Source organism: Artibeus jamaicensis, unplaced genomic scaffold (genome assembly GCF_021234435.1).
Source record: "Artibeus jamaicensis isolate MK-2021 breed Jamaican fruit bat unplaced genomic scaffold, CSHL_Jam_final scaffold_1964, whole genome shotgun sequence".
Lineage (NCBI taxonomy): Eukaryota > Metazoa > Chordata > Mammalia > Chiroptera > Phyllostomidae > Artibeus > Artibeus jamaicensis.
The window spans coordinates 25,396,724-25,414,242 of record NW_026522030.1 but is presented as its reverse complement, the minus strand read 5'-3'; the positions used below and the strand labels follow the sequence as shown (position 1 = coordinate 25,414,242).

Here is a 17,519-nt window from a genome sequence, read left to right as displayed (position 1 = left end):
TTGCACCTGCGTTTGCTGGCCTCAGTTTCCTTCCATACAAAGAGGGTATAACACTATCCACATAAAGGGCTAGTGCCAGGACTATTGTGATGGGAGCTAATCAATAAATGTCTCCACACCTTTCTTCTCTGCCTCATTTTCCTGGGACATTTAGTATACCTTCTGTGTTATGGTAACACCCACACCTCTGTTCTCTTCTGTTTTTTGTGGGTGCCAAAGAGGGCTTTCCACCAAAATCAGTGCCAGTAGCTTCATGCAGCCATAGGAAGATTCAGAAACTGTGCAGTCTAAGGAATAAGCCGATTACTGAGAGAGCAGTAGAAGGAAAGACTGTACTTCTGTGTTCAGAAAGTTATCATGTGGCCGTTTTGATCCCTTTCACCATCTCTAGTCTCATAAATACATGTGCACTTAGTTCTCCTTTGCGAAGATGGGCCCCATTTTTCTGCTTTGCTTCTGGCTGTGTGGGTGATGAAATGCCAGGTAAGATTAGGAATATGGAACCAACTCATGGTGTTCAGAGACAGTCATCCTAATCATGTATTATCTAAGGGCAGTAAAGTTTTTCTGGTAGGGGATAGGAGAATGGATGATGGTAGTGTTTGCATACCATCTTGTCGGACCTAATGGGAAAGGAGAAAAAGAGGCTGAATTTGGTTGAGGTCTACCTGTTCATAGGAGAAACAGTTTTTCTTTGTTCCCATGCTCTGAGCTACTTCTTTAATTACAAATGGTGCTTTCCCCAAACACATAATAAATCCACATGTGCTCACCTGGATACAATTAAATGGTCCTGTGAGCTCAAACTGTGCACACAAGTGTAGCACACATGTGTATCGATTTTTTCATTTTTCAGCTCCATGCCTTCTCCCTAGCTCTCCTTCCTGCCCTCCAGAGGGAGCCCGCACCAGGTTCTCTCTTGGCATCTTACGCAGGGCATGAAGCTTTTGGAAACGTCCTTTGCTCCATTTTAGAACCTGCTGAACTCTGGGAACAAGAGGTTTTCCATGCCAAGACTCAGGTTATTAGGTGTGATATTGTGCCGAGAACAGTCTATCCAAAGGGAACCCAGCCCTTAAACCGCCACGAATGCATTCCCACGTGTCATTGGCACTGCCCTATGAAGACAGATGCCCTCAGTTATCTCCCACCCTTTTTATTTCTCCAAAGGGCATCCACTGAGTGCCAACATGGTCAGGCTAGCTGGGAAATGAGCAGTAAAACAAAGACCTTGGTTTCAAGGAGATTAGAGTTTCTCCTCTAATCTTTCCAGAATCCCTGTCTAATGAGGAGAACATAAACAAGGCTTTTTTCAAGCAATGAGAACTAATTTTATTAAGCCTTTCTGAGAATTTTAAGTGTTGTAATTTGTATTAACTTTATAAACTATTATTACCATCATTATAATTTTACAGTTGAAGAAACTGAGTCACACAGCTAGTGAGTGACAGGGCTTGGATTCAAACCCACAGCCTCTGGCTGCAAAACTCATGGCTTTTCACCACCGCTATCCTTCCCCTTGAGGTAGCTGTTAAAAAAGCGGAAGTAAATCACCATGCTATGGAACTCCAGAGCTGGAACAGTGTGGCTAAGGGCCAACTATAATCTGCATGGAGAGTACAAGCCAAGGAAGGGTGAGCAGCTGAACCTTCCTGCTCTCCATGCCAGGGGGCTGATGGGGCTTTTTCCCTCTTAAAGAATGTTCTCCTGGCAGAGATGAGATGTGTTTTTCCCAAGAGCTGCAGGGTAACCTGAAGAGTGAAACAGAGGGCTGTTGTGTTAACTTTATTTATACTCTTCTTAAGAGATTGCTTAGAAAACTTACCTGTCCTTTATTTACAGCAGGACTTTCTGTTCAAGGGAAGCGAGCAGACGCCTGCCCCATCCTAGGCATGGTTGTGCAGAGTGTGGTAGGCTTTGGAGGACTGCCAGCTTTCTGGAGCCTTCTGAGTGTGAGGCTAGAGGACGGGGTTTTGTGCAGAGATGGCCTTTTGCACTGACCTCTAACTTTTACTTTTCCCCGGAGTTTTTGAAGGGACAGATTCTTAGAGGAGTCTAGGCTGTGGCTAATCAACAACTTATTTCACTCTTTGCACTAAATCTTGAGGTTTTCACACTGGCTTTGATTCTTTGGATATTTCAGGATTTCCCATAGTTTATGTGCTCCCCTAGGTCCTTCGCCTGGTACTGAGGTCACATAAGGTTTCCTGTGATGAGTGAAAACATTCTCACTTTCCCTGCCTCTTAGTGCTGGGAAAGAAAGGTTGGGCTTGAACAAACTTTAGTGAGGTGGGAGGGGCCAGCCCCTCAGAAGCCCTAAGAATGCGGTCACAGGCCTATCACAGAAAAGAAATACCTGAAGGAGAGGTTGTATTTTCACTTCACCTCTCCACTTATTTTTTAAGGAAGCTCTTTGGTCCTGGATGGGTAGATCAGTTGGTTAGAGCATTGTCCTGAAATTCCAAGATTGCAAGTTTTATCCCTAGTCAGGGCACATGTAAGAATCAACCAGTGAATGCGTAAATAAGTGGAACAAGAAATTGTCGTCTCTCTTTCTCTCTCTCTTCTCCCCCTTCCTCTCTCTATAAAATCAGTGAGTATAAATCTTAAAAAATTCTTTTTAAAGAGGATCTTTTTTTGCACAGCCATTCTCTCTGCCTTTTTTAAAGAAGATTTTATTATTTATTTTTTATAGAGAGGTGAAGGGAGGGAGGAAGAGAGGGAAACATTGGTGGGAGAGAGAAACATAGATCATTTGCCTCTTGCATGCACCCAAATAGGGATCCAGTCAGTAACCCAGGCCTGTGCCCTGACCAGGAATAGAACTGGCAACCTTTCGCTTTGTGGGATGATGCCTAACTCGCTGAGCCACACCAGTCAAGGCATTCTCTCTGACTTTTTCTAAAAAGTCATTAAATTTACTGGGTGACATTGGTTAAGAAAATTATATAGGTTTCAAGTGTACAATTTGATAATACATCATCTATATATTATATTGTGTATTTTCCACTCAACATCAAATCTACTTCCATCACTATATATTTGACCCCCTTTAGGGGCATCAAACTCATTTTCGACAGGGGCCACATCAACCTCACGGCAGTCTTCAAAGGGCTGAATGTAATTTTAGGACTGAATAAATATAACTATGCCTTAACTAGGAGCAAGGACCTCGGTGCTGCTGCTGTGCAGAAACAAGGTGGAGGGCCGGATTCAGCCCATGGGTCTTAAGTTTGGCACCTGTACTTTTTACATAAAAGTTAAAGGAGGTAAAAACATTTTAAAAAGAGAAGACAATAGCTATGCAATTTCTAAGTGAACTCAGCCTAAATAGGGATAATTTGTGACAACAAAGACATAAAAGGGGAGGGATAAAGGTCTCTCTGGCTTTTTGATGAAAAGCCACAAAATACCATAAAAGCAGAGTTTTGAATGCTCCTCACTTCAGTGCACTGAGGGAAGTGCAGTCAGTATCTCCACTTTACAGATGAGGAACCAGGTCCAGAAAGGTTCTGTAGCTCACCTGAGGTCAACACTAGTGTGTTAGGACAGGATTCAGACTCAGTTCTGATGCCCAAGAGCCTTGCCCGCTGCACAGGAAGACTCTTCGCTCCAGCAGGAGATCGCTGAGCTGAAGAGACCCTGGAGGCATTTCCTTGTGTGATGCTCCCCAGTGTGACAAGAGGAAGTCAAGGACTGTGGTTTGAGTGGAAGAGAAATAAATGTCTTAGAATTTGCCTTGAGCAAAAATAGAAAGCTCCTCCCTAAGAACCATCCAATCAGATATTTAGAAATGGAGGGGACCTAAATGATCACAGCATAATATCCTCCTATGTTTCTGACTGATGGGGAAATCACACACTGGAAAAGTTAAAAGGTCCCCCCAGATCAGGTGCTGGACACCCCAGCGACTGAGAAACTCCCCACCTCCTTGCCCAGTGCTTGTTCTTTAGGAATAAAAGAACGAAAGAGCAGATGGTCGTATGTTTTGGAAATCAGGGAAAGGGGGAGCCACTGTGTGTTGGAGCCCTGATGGATGGGATAAATGCCTGTGCTTGAGTTAACTCATCCCACTGAGGGTGGGGCTGGCAGGGGTGGGGGTTGGGGAGGGGCAACACTACTAGATGGAGGTTCTTGGAGAATTCTGCTCTCACATTTTCAAACACACAGCTCTAGAACCTTGCAGGTATAGTCACCACTTTAAAATTCATTTAAAATTTTCTGTATTTATGTTAAGTGTCTGGAAAGAGATGTTATTAGCACTGACTTTGAGAGGGAGAAGCCCTTTGACCTTGCTTTTTACTTCTTGCCCCACAGCGCCACCTCTGGCTTCCAGGAGCAGTGACATCAATCCTGGCTCACCCCTCAGGGTTCCAGAGTGGGGATGCAGGTCCTGACTACAGATCCTGAGACTGGGACCCTCCCCTCCCTGGAACACCTAGAAGCGTTACAATGCCTTACATCAGTGATTTTCAACCGGTGTGCCACAAGAATTTCTAAAACATGCAATGCCTGACTATTCAGTCATAGGCACCAACCTCTTTTCCCCTAGATTGTCAAATAAAAAAAATGACAACAGCCAAGCAAATACCCTATCTGGTGTGAATAAATCAAAATGATACCCAATTTTGGTGAGATTTACCAAAAATATAATATACATTTTGGTGTGCTGCAGAATTTTAGTAATTAGTTTATGTGTGCCATGAAATGAAAAAGTTTGAAAATCACTGCCTTAAATCATTCCACAGTTGGGAAAAGGCTGATGTGTAGGATGGGGAAAAGAGAAGATACAAAAGATCACAATCTAATCCCCAAAAAGTGTAAGGAATGAAAGTTCCCCAGGAAAAGAATAAATGTGTTGTGATTCAAAGACGCTCTCCTACATGGTGGCCAGTGCATGAGCTGAGATGGGTGGGGAAGGAGTAGGCACAAGGAGATGATATTTTTCACAGGAAATGAATGCCCAGGCCAAGTGCCCTGGGATTCTGCTGAGATGGTTTTGCAGGAGATGAGGGCAGTTTAAAAACCACAGAGCAGGTGGAATGGGGGACGCTGGAGATGCCAGCTCCGGCCCTGGTGGGGCACTCCAGACGGGTTGGCCTGGGTGGCAGGTACTCAGCTGCAGCATGCGGCCAGGAGGAATGGGAGGGGTGGGACTCAATGACCCACTGCTCTAGGAGAGCCAAACTCTCTTTTTAGTTTGGGTTTTCTGTCTGTTTTGTTTTGTTTTGTTTTGCTTCAGCCACCTACTGCTTTTCAGGGGCAGGGGGTCTGGCCAGTGCCTGACCACCAGCATACTTCTGGAGGCCCTAAAACATGAACCTGTCCGTATGTTGGGGTGGGGGCACCTTCAGGTCCACATGGAATTCTAGACTTTCGGGAATTGAAGCCTGGGTGGTGTTGAAGTATAACTGTGGGTGAAGCGTGTTTTCCTCCTCTTCCTGCACAGTTGGGCAGCATCTTTTAGCACCAGCAGCTGATGGGAGCCAGAGGGACAAAGGGCCCCTCCAGGCAAAGAGCTCCAGCAATTCCTTCTATGTCCTCTACAGGGCACATGGACCTGACGCCGTGCTGATGGCCGAAGGCAACCCGCCGACGGAGCTGACGCAGTCACAGATGCTGCACATTGCCCAGCAAATCGCAGCGGGCATGGTATACCTGGCGTCTCAGCACTTCGTGCACCGAGACCTGGCCACCCGGAACTGCCTGGTCGGCGAGAACCTCCTGGTGAAAATCGGGGACTTTGGCATGTCCCGGGACGTGTACAGCACTGACTACTACAGGGTGAGTCCCTGCGCCCACAGGAGGACCCCAGGGCCCCGTTTCCCTGGGAGTCCCTGCTTTTATTAGTTTGCTAGGGCTGCCGTAACAAACTACTGCGGGCTAAGTGGCCTAAACAGCAGACGTTTATGTCCAAGATTAAGGTGACTGCAGGATTGGTTTATTCTAAATTCTCTCCTTGACTTGCAGAGAGCACCTTGTCCCTGTGTCCTCACATGGATTTTCCTTGGTGCGTGCACAACCCTAGTGTCTCTGTGTGTGTCTAGTTTCCTCTTCTTATGAGAACACCAGCCAGACTGGAGTACCTCCCACTCTAACAGCCTCATTTTAACTTAATCACCACTTTAAGGCCAGGTCTCCAAATACGGCCATATTCTGAGGAACCGGGAATTAAAACCCCAGCGCATACCTCTGGGAAGAGCACAGTTCAGCCCACAACACCTATCCTGCTCTTTTCGTGCGTGGTTTTCCAGAGCAGTGTGTGATGTCTCGACAAGGAAAGTTCTCAGCCTGAGAATTTTGCCAGGGAAATTTGAGGGCTTGGGGGAATTCCTAGAGGGCATGAAGTTAAAGAATTTTAAGGTTTGCACTTGTTCTGTGAAATTATGTCTGGAGCCTTTGTTTGAGGCCTGGCCTCAGGTAAACTCTTTATATAAATAATCATACACCAGGCCTTGGAAGTTTCCACACAGAGCCATCTTAGTTGACAGTGGATTAGCTGGTGGCCTTGGTGAAATGTGAGAAGTTTCATCCGGCCTGTTTCTGAAGAGCCCCACCCAGCCCACCTGGGGTTCCACCACTAAACACACCAAGGGATAGTTATAAACAATAATTCATATCCACTGCTTACCAGGAACTGGGCCTTTGGCATGTCCTATTTGTTAACTAAGATCTTGGGATTCAGGTATGAGACAGCTTTGCTGATCTTGATGAACATCTAATGGAGAAATGTGTGGCCTAAGCAACAGCTTTCTCTTTAGCAGTAAGTTAACCAAGGTCGCAGAGTGCCTGGCACAAAGTAAGTGCCCAATAAATGTTTTCAACCATATCATTATCTGAATCAATAAAGTTATGCTTTATTTCCAAAGCTAGGACTGAGCTAGGTAGAACCCAATGTCCTTTTCCACAGTCTCTAAAATAATAATGCAAAGGAAAAAAGCTGGAAACTCTCAACAATGTGAAAGTAAATCACTCCATTAAAACATTGGCAAAGGATTTAAGTAGAAATTCTTCAAAGATAATATACAAGTGGCCAATAAGCACATGAAATGATGCTCAATATCATTAGTCATTAGGGAAATGCAAATCAAAACCACAATGAGATACCACTTTATACTCAATGGGATGGCTGTAAGAAAAAATAGACAAAACAAGTGTTAGTGGGGGTGTGCAGAAATTGGAACCATCCTAAACTGCTGGTGCAAATGTCAAATGGTGTGGCTGCTTTGGAAAACAGTTTGGCAGTTCCTTGAAATTCAACAATGAATAACCCAGCAGTTCCACTCGGAGGCATATACCCCAGAGGATCGAAGTTGTAGGTTCACACAAAAACTTGCACAAAGATGAAATAGCACCATTATTTGTAATAGCTATAAAGTGAAAATAATATGTGTCTTTCAACTGATAAGTGAAAATATCATAACTTATGCAGTGGAATGTTATTTATTAATTAAAAGTAATAAGTACTGATTCATGCTATAACATGGATGAACCTTGAAAACATTATGGGAAGTGAAAAAAGCCAGACACAAAAGGTCACATATTTTATGATTCCATCTACATAAAATATCCAGAAAAGTCAAATCCATAGAGACAGAAAGTAGATTAGTAGCAGCCAGGGACTGGGAGCAATAGAGAAAGAGTGTGAAAGCTACTAGATATGGAGTTTCTTTCGGGGGTGATGAAAATGTTCTAGAATTGTGTACCGGTTGTTTGGTATATTTATAGATACACTGAAAACCATTGAATGTGTATGTTAAAAGAGTAGATATTATGGCATGTAAATTATATTTCAATTTTGAAAATCTGAAAAAGACAATTCTAGCAAAATGACAACAGTAGACATAATGGGTTAGTCCTGGTTGTTTACACATCATGAGAATATCTTGCCATCTACCTTATTTTATTATATGTTACAAAGAAACATATAATAAAGAAAAGTCCCCACTTAGATGCCTTATTCTTGAAGTACTTCCTTCTGATTGATTGAAGAATGATTTCCAGTTCCTTATTTGTTAAATGTTCCTGGAGCTAGCCCAGTCATTAAGATGCCACCTTTATTCAACCCCCTGCCCCACACCATGGTCTCTGCTCAGGTGCAGCTGCAGGGTTCATAGTGTTTCCTTGGTTGGTTGTTGTTCCCACTGAGGAGGAGGAAGAAGAAGAACCAGACTTACATTGGCCTCTGGTGTAGGCGGGAAGAGCAGGTGAGGAATGTAAGACCTGGCAATGTGATAGTAGTTAGGAAAACCAAGAAATCAATGACTTTCACTTGGCCTTCTCTAAGATTTCAAAATGATGTTTTGAAAACATCATGGAAACTTTTTGGTTCCATGATAGTATTTATCATGGAATTCCTCTGCAGAATATTTTTTTGCTTATTAAAACATCAAAAGCATATCAGTGGGGTCCATCCTGTTGAATTTGTGAGGCAGACAAGCAGAAGCTGTTGCTCTGTGTTTGCTGGTAAACTTCAGAACATCTTACAGTGGCGATTCCCAGAACACTCTTGGCTGTCACATCAATTATCTACCTGTTGTACCACCTGTAAGCTTGGTGTTAAACCCCTCCCCATCATGGTGCCTCTTCATCTCCTCTGTCACAGCAGCTGGGAAATGTGTTCACTTTACAGTTTGGGTTTCTCCTTTGCAGGCACCTCTTCTTTATTCTCCTCTAATCTTCTTCAAAAGCCTGCACCCTCCACAGTGACGGGATGCTGTAGATAATGTGACTTGTGTTAAATATCCTTTCCGCCATAGTGATGAGGGAGGATTTTTGTGTTAGCCGAGGCTATTTTATATAGAAGGATGGCGATTGGACCTGGAGTCCATTTTACTGAGAAGTAACATGTCCCTTATTTTTAAGCAAGAACCAGTCTCACTGGCAGCCCAAACGGTCTCCTTCTGGTGACTTATGAGCAGCCTTGTGGGGTGACCACAGCTCTGTGCCATTTGGGGCGGGAGTGGTGATGGCAGCTGTTTCTCCATTGGTGGTGGAGCGAGGGGAGCTGGAAGCACCAGGAAACGGCTGCCTCAAGGCTTCCACCCTGTTGCAGCTGAGCTAATTATATCTTCCCAATGAAGGAGGAAATCGGAACGCTACATTTGCATTGAAACCAGCCTGATATGGTGGGTCCAAAATTACTCTAGCATTTATGTTCTCTGAATTGTTTTAATTAGCAGCTCTGCAGTACTTGTCTTCTATTTTGCTTTTATTCCCTCCCACCACTGGCAAAACCTGACATTTAGGGAACATCTGAACCAGATTTCTGTCACATTTTATCTATCACAGACCTAGGATCTTGCTCTACTTGGTCATTACTATGCCACAGTGGATCCACTGAAATTTTTCTAATGTGCACTTTGGTATTTTTCGTCATTTGGATCTAATGTGTGCTCAAAATGAATGTGATCTGTTGGTGAATAGAGAGCCCTAAACCTCTGAGATCCTAGCTTTTATGTCTTTTTCTCCTTTGGGCTTTAGTGTTATGTTAGACTGGTAAGGAATTCTATTCTTTAATTCATCTTCCACTTAAGAGGGAAAGAAAAGGAAGTGGATTAGGCATTGATTTAGGGTAAACTTTTAGCAAAGTAAATGAATATAACTTGACCAAACAAGACCATGGTCAGAATCCTAAAATGTTAAAATAGTATTAGTAACAAAGTCCAAAATTCATCTTTAGGTGCTCAATCCCAGGTTGTGAGCTGCAGAGAGAAAAGATGGGTTGTACTAAAATCAGCTGATAGAACAAAAAATAAAAAGAACTGATTTGAACTTCAGAACTTTTTCCTGCCCACACTGGAGTGAGAGGGGTGATGGACTAGAAAATAAAGTCCTAAACCACAGAGGAGAGGGGAAGGTTTAGATGTTTTAAAAACTGGACAAACACATAACAAATAATCAAGGGTTAACTTTCATGCCTCAGTCTTTGAAAAGAATGTATTTATTTTTAAGGAATATTTTCATGTAATGTGAACCCTTCTAGATTATATGGGTAGGTAGTCAGATTAGATAGATGATAGATAGATAGATAGATAGATAGATAGATAGATAGATAGATAGATAGATGATAGATAGATAGATAGATAGATAGATAGATAGATAGATAGATATTGACACATTTCACAATTGTTTTCAGTGAGTGGTTGTGTAATATGCCAATGTCATTTCCTTTGTGAGAAATATAATTGCACCTCCCTGGTGAATGACTGCTAATTCTTAAGAGGTAATTCTAGCTTCACCTGCTCCCTGACTTCCTGCAAACAGAGTAAGTGCTCATGAATCTGAAGTCTCTCAATACTTTATATAAATCAACATTACAGTGTAGAGCACGTTGCATCATGGAAATTTGTTTATATATGTTTCCCACTAATAGGAGAGCAAAAACAAGATGATAAGTTATACATCTTTGTATCCACACAGACTAGCTATATCAGGCAGTCAATCAATGACTATTGAACAGGATGCACATCAGGAAAAGCCTTTATGAGTGAGTCTTTTTAGCCCTGTAGATAAATAGAGAAGATGCTCAGATCACAGGTGTGCCTGGCTATGAGACTAGGAGCACTGACTTTAAGAAGTAAAGCTAGGGATACGGGGAATGTCCTTATCTCCGACAATTTCTTTTCAATGGTGAGCTCAAAGCTGAAACTCATTTGAGTTTATACTATAGTGGAAAAACTTCCTTTGGTATACTCTGCCTAGAACCTTTAAAAACTAGGCACAGTGTCCAACTTAAGAGGCAACACATCCCCTTCCCAAAAGAGGAAAGTCCTCTATGTCATTAACTCTCTGCATGTATTGTTTCCTTATTTTTCCCTTTAATGCACAATACTTACACAAAGACTCTGAACTTTCACATGAGCAATTACAGAGCTTTCTGTTCACAGTCATTGGATTAAACTGGTCCCAGAAACATAGGAGGTTATTATTTTATGAAATCATCTTTAATTTATGTCCTGTACAACATTTAGAGAGAGCACAGCTTAGAAGAACCTGTCTGCCAGAGAGAAATCAGAACATTGAGTTCAGACTAATTCTGTATTAAACTAGATTTGCATAAATTGTTTCAAGATTCTAAATTGGCTTAGTTAGCACTCAAGTCTTTCTAAGAACCCTTTACATATGCTTTTGGGAGTTGCAACAGTGTGGGTGATTGTCTTTTCATTCACTCATTCATTCATTTATTCAGCACACATTTAGGAAATGGCTCCTAAGTGCTAGATGCTGCACTAGATACTAAAGGAATCCAGATAAAAAAGACACATGGGCTGTGACTTGAAGGAGTTTTCAGACATGTGACAATGTGATAAATACAGTAATAGAGTTAAGTACTGGCAACTCTGAAGAGGAAGTCACCAGCTTACTTTGGTAAATCAGAGCAGGGTTCACAGAGCTAAGACACTGGAGCTGGTATTTAAGATACAAACCCTAAATTGTTCTATTGGCAAGAAGGCTCCAGGCCAGGAAGAAAGAGAGACATTCTTGGCATAGGAGGTAGTATCTGAAAAGAGATGGCAGTGTAAACATCACAGAGTGTGCGGCCAGGGAGTGGGGGTTCCTTTGCATACATCTAAGGTAACAAAGTAGGCTATTTAGGCTATTATCAGATTTTGCCAGTGCCTGCTTGCCATGCCAAAGACTTTGGACTTGGTCCTTTTGGCAGTGGGAAGCCACCGAGTGTCTTTATGCCAGAAAGTGACATGTCAGATTGCATTATGTCAGTTTATGAAAGTAGATCCAACCAACAGGTTCCTAGATCCCCCCTTCCTGTGCATATTTGATTGGCCTAGAGCAGTGTCTCTTCAAACTGGGTCTATGAGCTGTCAGTGAGTGGTCACCAATAAGAGAGATCTGTGATCACTAGGTAAACAATAATTTCCTTGCTGCAGAACTCCTCAGAGTCTTTATTTCCTTGCTGTGTGGACTTTCAAGAAGGGCTGTAGAAAGTGGCTGAGGCCATCAGAAAAGATTTTGCCTGGAGAACCTTTGCCCAGGTCCCTGGTCCTATCCATTTCCGAACCAGTGAAGACTGTTAGCTGGAGATGGGATAAATCCCTCATGTTTTTTCAGTCCTCCAAGTCCCTTATTCCTGAAGTCAATAGCCCATCTACTTTGTACACAGAAGTGCTATATGCAGAAATTAAGTACATGTTTAAGTGCATTGGAAAGGATGGTAGGACATAGACCATTGGCTTGGAAGGGCCAGAAGGATTCTGATTTCTTAAAGTACTGAGATGTATTTTCAGCATGGACTTTCTCCCTTTTCTATTCTATTTTTAAGGCAGTCAGGCCTCAGCTTCTTATGCTGGTTACATTTCATACTTTTGCAGTACTCAGACCAGAGCCCCTTATACAAGGAAGGTAGCAACAAAGAGTTAGCTGAGGTAAAGAGAAAAGAGCATCAGACTGGGGTCTTAGAGGCAAAGGTTCAAATCTTTGATTTGCCTTTTCTAATCATATGATTTGATCAGATAGGAATACATTTAACCAAAGGTGGAAATATGCTGCTAGTGGTGGCCTAAGAAGATAGGGAGTTGATTTCATTCTTTACAGGAAGTTCACAGGTGAGCAGTTTCTGATTGGTTAAGAGGCTTCCCAATGTGAGAGCTATGGCTTGGCACTTTACATTTTCTTGGTTTTTTCCTCATGACTACAAGATGGCTGTAGCAACTCCAAGCATATTAACACTGTAATCCGTAGAGGAAGGAGTCAAGGCAGCTGCAGGGAGCATGTAGTTTCTCCCTGCACATCATCTTCTCCTTAGGAAGTAAATTTTTTTCAGAATGTCTTCTCTGCAAAAACTCTGTGAACCTCACTAGCCACAAGTGTGTCAAGACTAAGGGCTGAAGTCACTTGCACAGATAAATGGCTTGTTACCAAAGACCTAGACAAACTAGGATTCTACCACGGGGATGGGGAGAAAGAAAGTGAAAGCAAATAGCTCTAGGAAAAGAAAATTATGTTATATTCACCTTATGTGCCATCATAGCCTGTTTTCTTATTTGCAATGAGCTCCTGCCTTTAGCGTTTGTTGAAGATGATAAATTGAAGTGGGACATAATCATTGCTTTTTGTTCCTCTGTATGTGATGTTTTTTTTTTCTTAGGCATCTTTAAAATTATCTCTTTATTATTCATCTTGAGCAATTTGATTATATATGATTTGGTATACTTTTATTTCTATTTCTTGTCCTTGGATTTCTTAGATTTGTGGGTTTATAAATTGTCATCAGTTTGAATTTTTTTGATCATTATTGTTCAACTATTTCTTCTGTTCCCCCTACTTGCCCACTAGGGACTCCATTTTCACTTATATTTAGCCTTTTAAAGCTATCTCATGGCTCATTGAGCTCTTTTTAGAATCTTGGATTCTCTTCCCTTTGTGTTTCACTTTGGATAGTTTCTACCACTCTGTCTTCAACTTCCTTTATGCTTTCTTCTGTAATGTGTAGTTTTTTTATTATTTCTATCATTTATTTTTCATCTTACACATTGTCATTTTCATTTCTAGAAGTTCAACATAGAACTTCTTAAAATTATCCGTGCCTCTAGTTATCTTTTTAAGCATGTGGGATACATGTATAATAAATATTTCCATATATTTGTCTGATTAATTTCCATGGATTGAGATTTCTCATGGATTGATAATATTTTCCTATTACTTGGTGTGCCTGGTAATTTTATATTAGATCTAGACATTGTGGATTTTATCTTGTTGGATGCTGGATATTGTTTCATTCCAATTTGTATTTTTGAGCTATGTTCTGGAGTGTGGTTATATTGCCTTGAAACAGTTTGGTCCTTTGGTGTGTTGCTGTTAAGATTCAACACTACCTGACTAGAGGTTACTTTAGAGTTAATGATTCCCCAATACTGAGGCATAATCTATTGGGCACTAAATTCCCCCATGAATCATGAGGTTTTCACTCTGCTTCATGGGAATCCACACTGGTCCTGGTTCTATGTGAGCACTGGGTACTACTTTTGCTGACCCTTTGAATAGTTCTTCCCCAGACACTGACAGTGTCCTCACAGGCATGCACTGCTCAATACTCATCTGAATACACAACAGGCACCCTTTATAGGTGCTGGGAGTTCTATTTGTGTATGGCTCTCTCTTCTATGGCATCCTGTCCTTTTCACCCTACCCACCTGCGTCTCACCAGACTCTCAGCTCCATGTTTTCAACTTAGGCAGCATGCTTGGCTCCACTTGGGTTTCCCTCTCTGTCTCTTGCAATGAATTAAACTTGATGAACACAGGATTCGCTATAATTATTTCCATCTATTGGGGATCATTGTCCTTCATTGCCTGCTTACCTAAGGTCTTGGAATAATTGTATATATATATTCAAGCCATATTTTTGGTTGTTTTGGGTAAGTAGTCAAATCTCTTTCCTGTTACTCCACCTTGCCTAGAAGTAGAAGGCAATTGCCATCTCTCTCATTGTGATGAATATGTCATTTCAAAAATCTGTGAACCACTGATAAACTGCAGTAAAGAAAACAAGTTTTCCCACCTCTTTAGAACAGCTCCTCCCTGTGAAGGCTCTTTCCCCCTTTTTAATTAAGTAACTTACATTTACATAATACTTCTTCTACAATTATAGTTTTCCTGCCTACACAAGATTATTACTTAAGTAGGAGAGTAGATTTTTCTCTATCTCCAGTGAATATTGAGTAAGAAGAAATTATCTTAGCTTTCCTGTTACCTCTGAGAGATTCCTCGTCTCCAAATGTGAATTGGTTCAAGAAGGCTTTGGGAAAAGATGTGTGGACAAAATATTAATAATGCTCCACACTTTTTACATTTTCCCCCAGTCTGTCCTTCGGTTAGGGACAGAATACCTTGGATGGACGAATGACTGGATTAATTCAAGATGGTATCATGTTTCGTGCATAATTCTTAGCCACGCCTCTTCAATATGTACTGAGTGAGACGTTCTATTCCCCAAAAAACCCACAAATCTCTTGGGGAGAAAAAACAAATGAATCATTCTAATACTAGGCAGTGTAATACATGTTGTAAAGTGTAGAAATACATTGATTTTTTTTTACTAGAATGTGACATGAAATCTGGAAAATTCTTTGGAAGAAATAAGATTTCACTTGGGTCTTAAAGGCAGCATAGCAGATGGAGTGTTGTTGAACTTAAAGACTATTGCAAATGACTGAAGTTATAAACAAGAGTGATTACAAGTGTTTCTTGGAATGTGTATCTTCTAATTTTGACCTCCATAATGCCTTACAAGGCTAGGCACTTCTAGGTTCTTCCTGATTATGATAACTGCCTAAAAGAAGGTTCCAAGAAAGATGATTTGATATTCTTCTTGGAAGTCCATGAAAGTAAAGATGCTTTCCATAGTAGTGGATCTCCTGACTGAAGATCACTCCTAAGCCCAAGCATGACTTGACTAAATCTCTCCATTCTCCATAAAACATCTGTCTTCAGGTAGTTATTTCCTATGGCTGTTTGGTCTATTTGTCCATATATTAAAAAGTATACAACTCCAAGACATTCATTTTGTATTGCATACAGATATTAAATTATGACATTGTACACCTGAAACATATAACGTTACATAGCAATTTTACCTCAACTAAAAAAAGAAAACTTCAAGAGATTGTTAAAACAACCCAATCTAACACTGGGTGCATATCAAGACATTGAAAACACAGGACTGATCCTCCTGTGGAACTGCAGAAGCTTCTCTGGGTGAACATTCCACCGGTAGTCATGAGAACCTAGTACAGGTGTTTAACCCAAGGAGTTCTACCTCCCAGATGCAAACAAGTGCTACAGTGGGCACCACTAAGAGGACTTTCAAACCCAAAGTTGCCAGTAATATTTGACTGTGAAACAGCTTCTCAAGTTCTTTTTCTCATGCTAATAGATGTATAGCAGTGTTATTTCACTCGGCGCTAGAGCACCTCCCGGTATTGCACCCCCAAGTACAACTGCACATCTGAATAGCTCAGAATGCTTTCCTCAAAGTCTTGATTACTGAGCCTCACCACAGAGATAATGATTCAGCATCTCTGAGGGAGGAGAATGGGAATTTACATTTTTAACGAGATTCTTAGGTGAGTCCGATGTACAGTCCAGTTTCAGAATCGTATTGGCCCTGCTCAGCAGCATTTATAGAAAGTAGCCACGGACATACTGTAGTCTCATCCATGCTAAGATTCAAATGGTAACATTATAAAATATCTTACTTAGCAAGGTAAGATTGGAATTGCAAAAAAAAAAAAAATTGGGCTAGATTTTTTCTTGCAAAAAAATGGGCTAGATTGCTGTTAAATTTTTTCTCAAGTTTGACCCATTATTTGCCTGATGGTATTACAGTAATTAATGGATTTTTAGAACTTCCAATGGGAAAGCTTTGAATTTTAATCACTATTGCATTCCCCTTGCCATCAGAACCTAGATTCATTGAACCATGGCATGTTCGCTTGGTAAAGGGAATACTCTTGAGGATCTCCCCTCTCTCCTAGGTGGTGAGCTTGGCTCATTAGCTTTATCAAGGACACCACAGAGCTAGAGAGAGAGAGAGAGAGAGAGAGAGAGAGAGAGAGAGAGGAAGCAGCAGGTTCAAACCGATGTGACCTGTTCCTGGAGAAGCCAACATCCCAGCAGCCAGGGCTCCCCAGCCGCTCTGTCAGTCTCGGCAGACCCCTGCTGGCCTTCTCTGTCACTGCACGGTTGTGTTTCTGTGTGGGTGACTGGTGGGGGCCCTGCTCAGGAAAAGCCAGAAAAGGCTTGTGAGGAGTCAAACAGCTTGTCAAGGTATCCTTGTGGGTGTCTATATTGAAGTGTCACAGAATGAAGGCATTTTATTACCAGCTATTTTAGAAGCCTAACACTGAAACGGAACAGTTTCTTCCCTACATGGCGTTTCCAGGCTGGCTTCCTCCCTCACAGCCCTACGACAGCATCAGCCACCTCCTAGGGGGGTGGAGAACATGACGCTGGGTTCCTCTTACAGCAGAGCCTGGCTCTGTGGCCCACGCCCTCAGCCCTGGAGATAATTTGGTTCATTCACATGTTGCTGATGACGGGGATACGGCAGCGGGGGCCGAGGAGGATTCAAGGCTCCCACCCTGCCTTTGCACACAGCACCGAAACCTTGCTGGGGTTTGCAAGTGTTTAAAACAGATCGATGCCCAGTTTTAAGTGCATAGGGGGAACATATTTAGCCTGAAACTGCAGAGGGAGTTAAGTCAATATTAGCATGTTTTCTTGCAGCTATCACAGGTGCTCAAATTCTTCCCAGCTCTTTGAGGGCAAGTCATGAATTTCTTCTAGAAAACTCATTAGGCTTCATTGTAGGAAACAATTGTGTTGTGACCTTAAAAGACTCCTGTTCATGTCTTAGAGCAGGGCTGTCAAACTCATTTTCACTGGGGGTCACATCGGCCTTATGGTTGCCTCCAAAGGGCCGAATGTAATTTTAGGACTGTATACAGGTAACTACTCCTTAACAGTTAAGTGAGAGCTCGTCACTGCTGCTGGGTAGAA

General features: G+C 41.9%; 1 protein-coding gene across 1 annotated transcript in view; it reads left to right on the top strand.

Moving 5' to 3' along the window:
- The window catches only part of LOC128626019 (BDNF/NT-3 growth factors receptor), a 147,122-nt gene that overhangs the window by 79,924 nt on the left and 49,679 nt on the right, over positions 1-17,519 (top strand). The window contains exon 6 of the mRNA XM_053656207.1: positions 5,550-5,784. Within this exon, the coding sequence (XP_053512182.1) occupies positions 5,550-5,784 (235 nt within the window). The remainder of the gene's footprint in view (positions 1-5,549; positions 5,785-17,519) is intronic.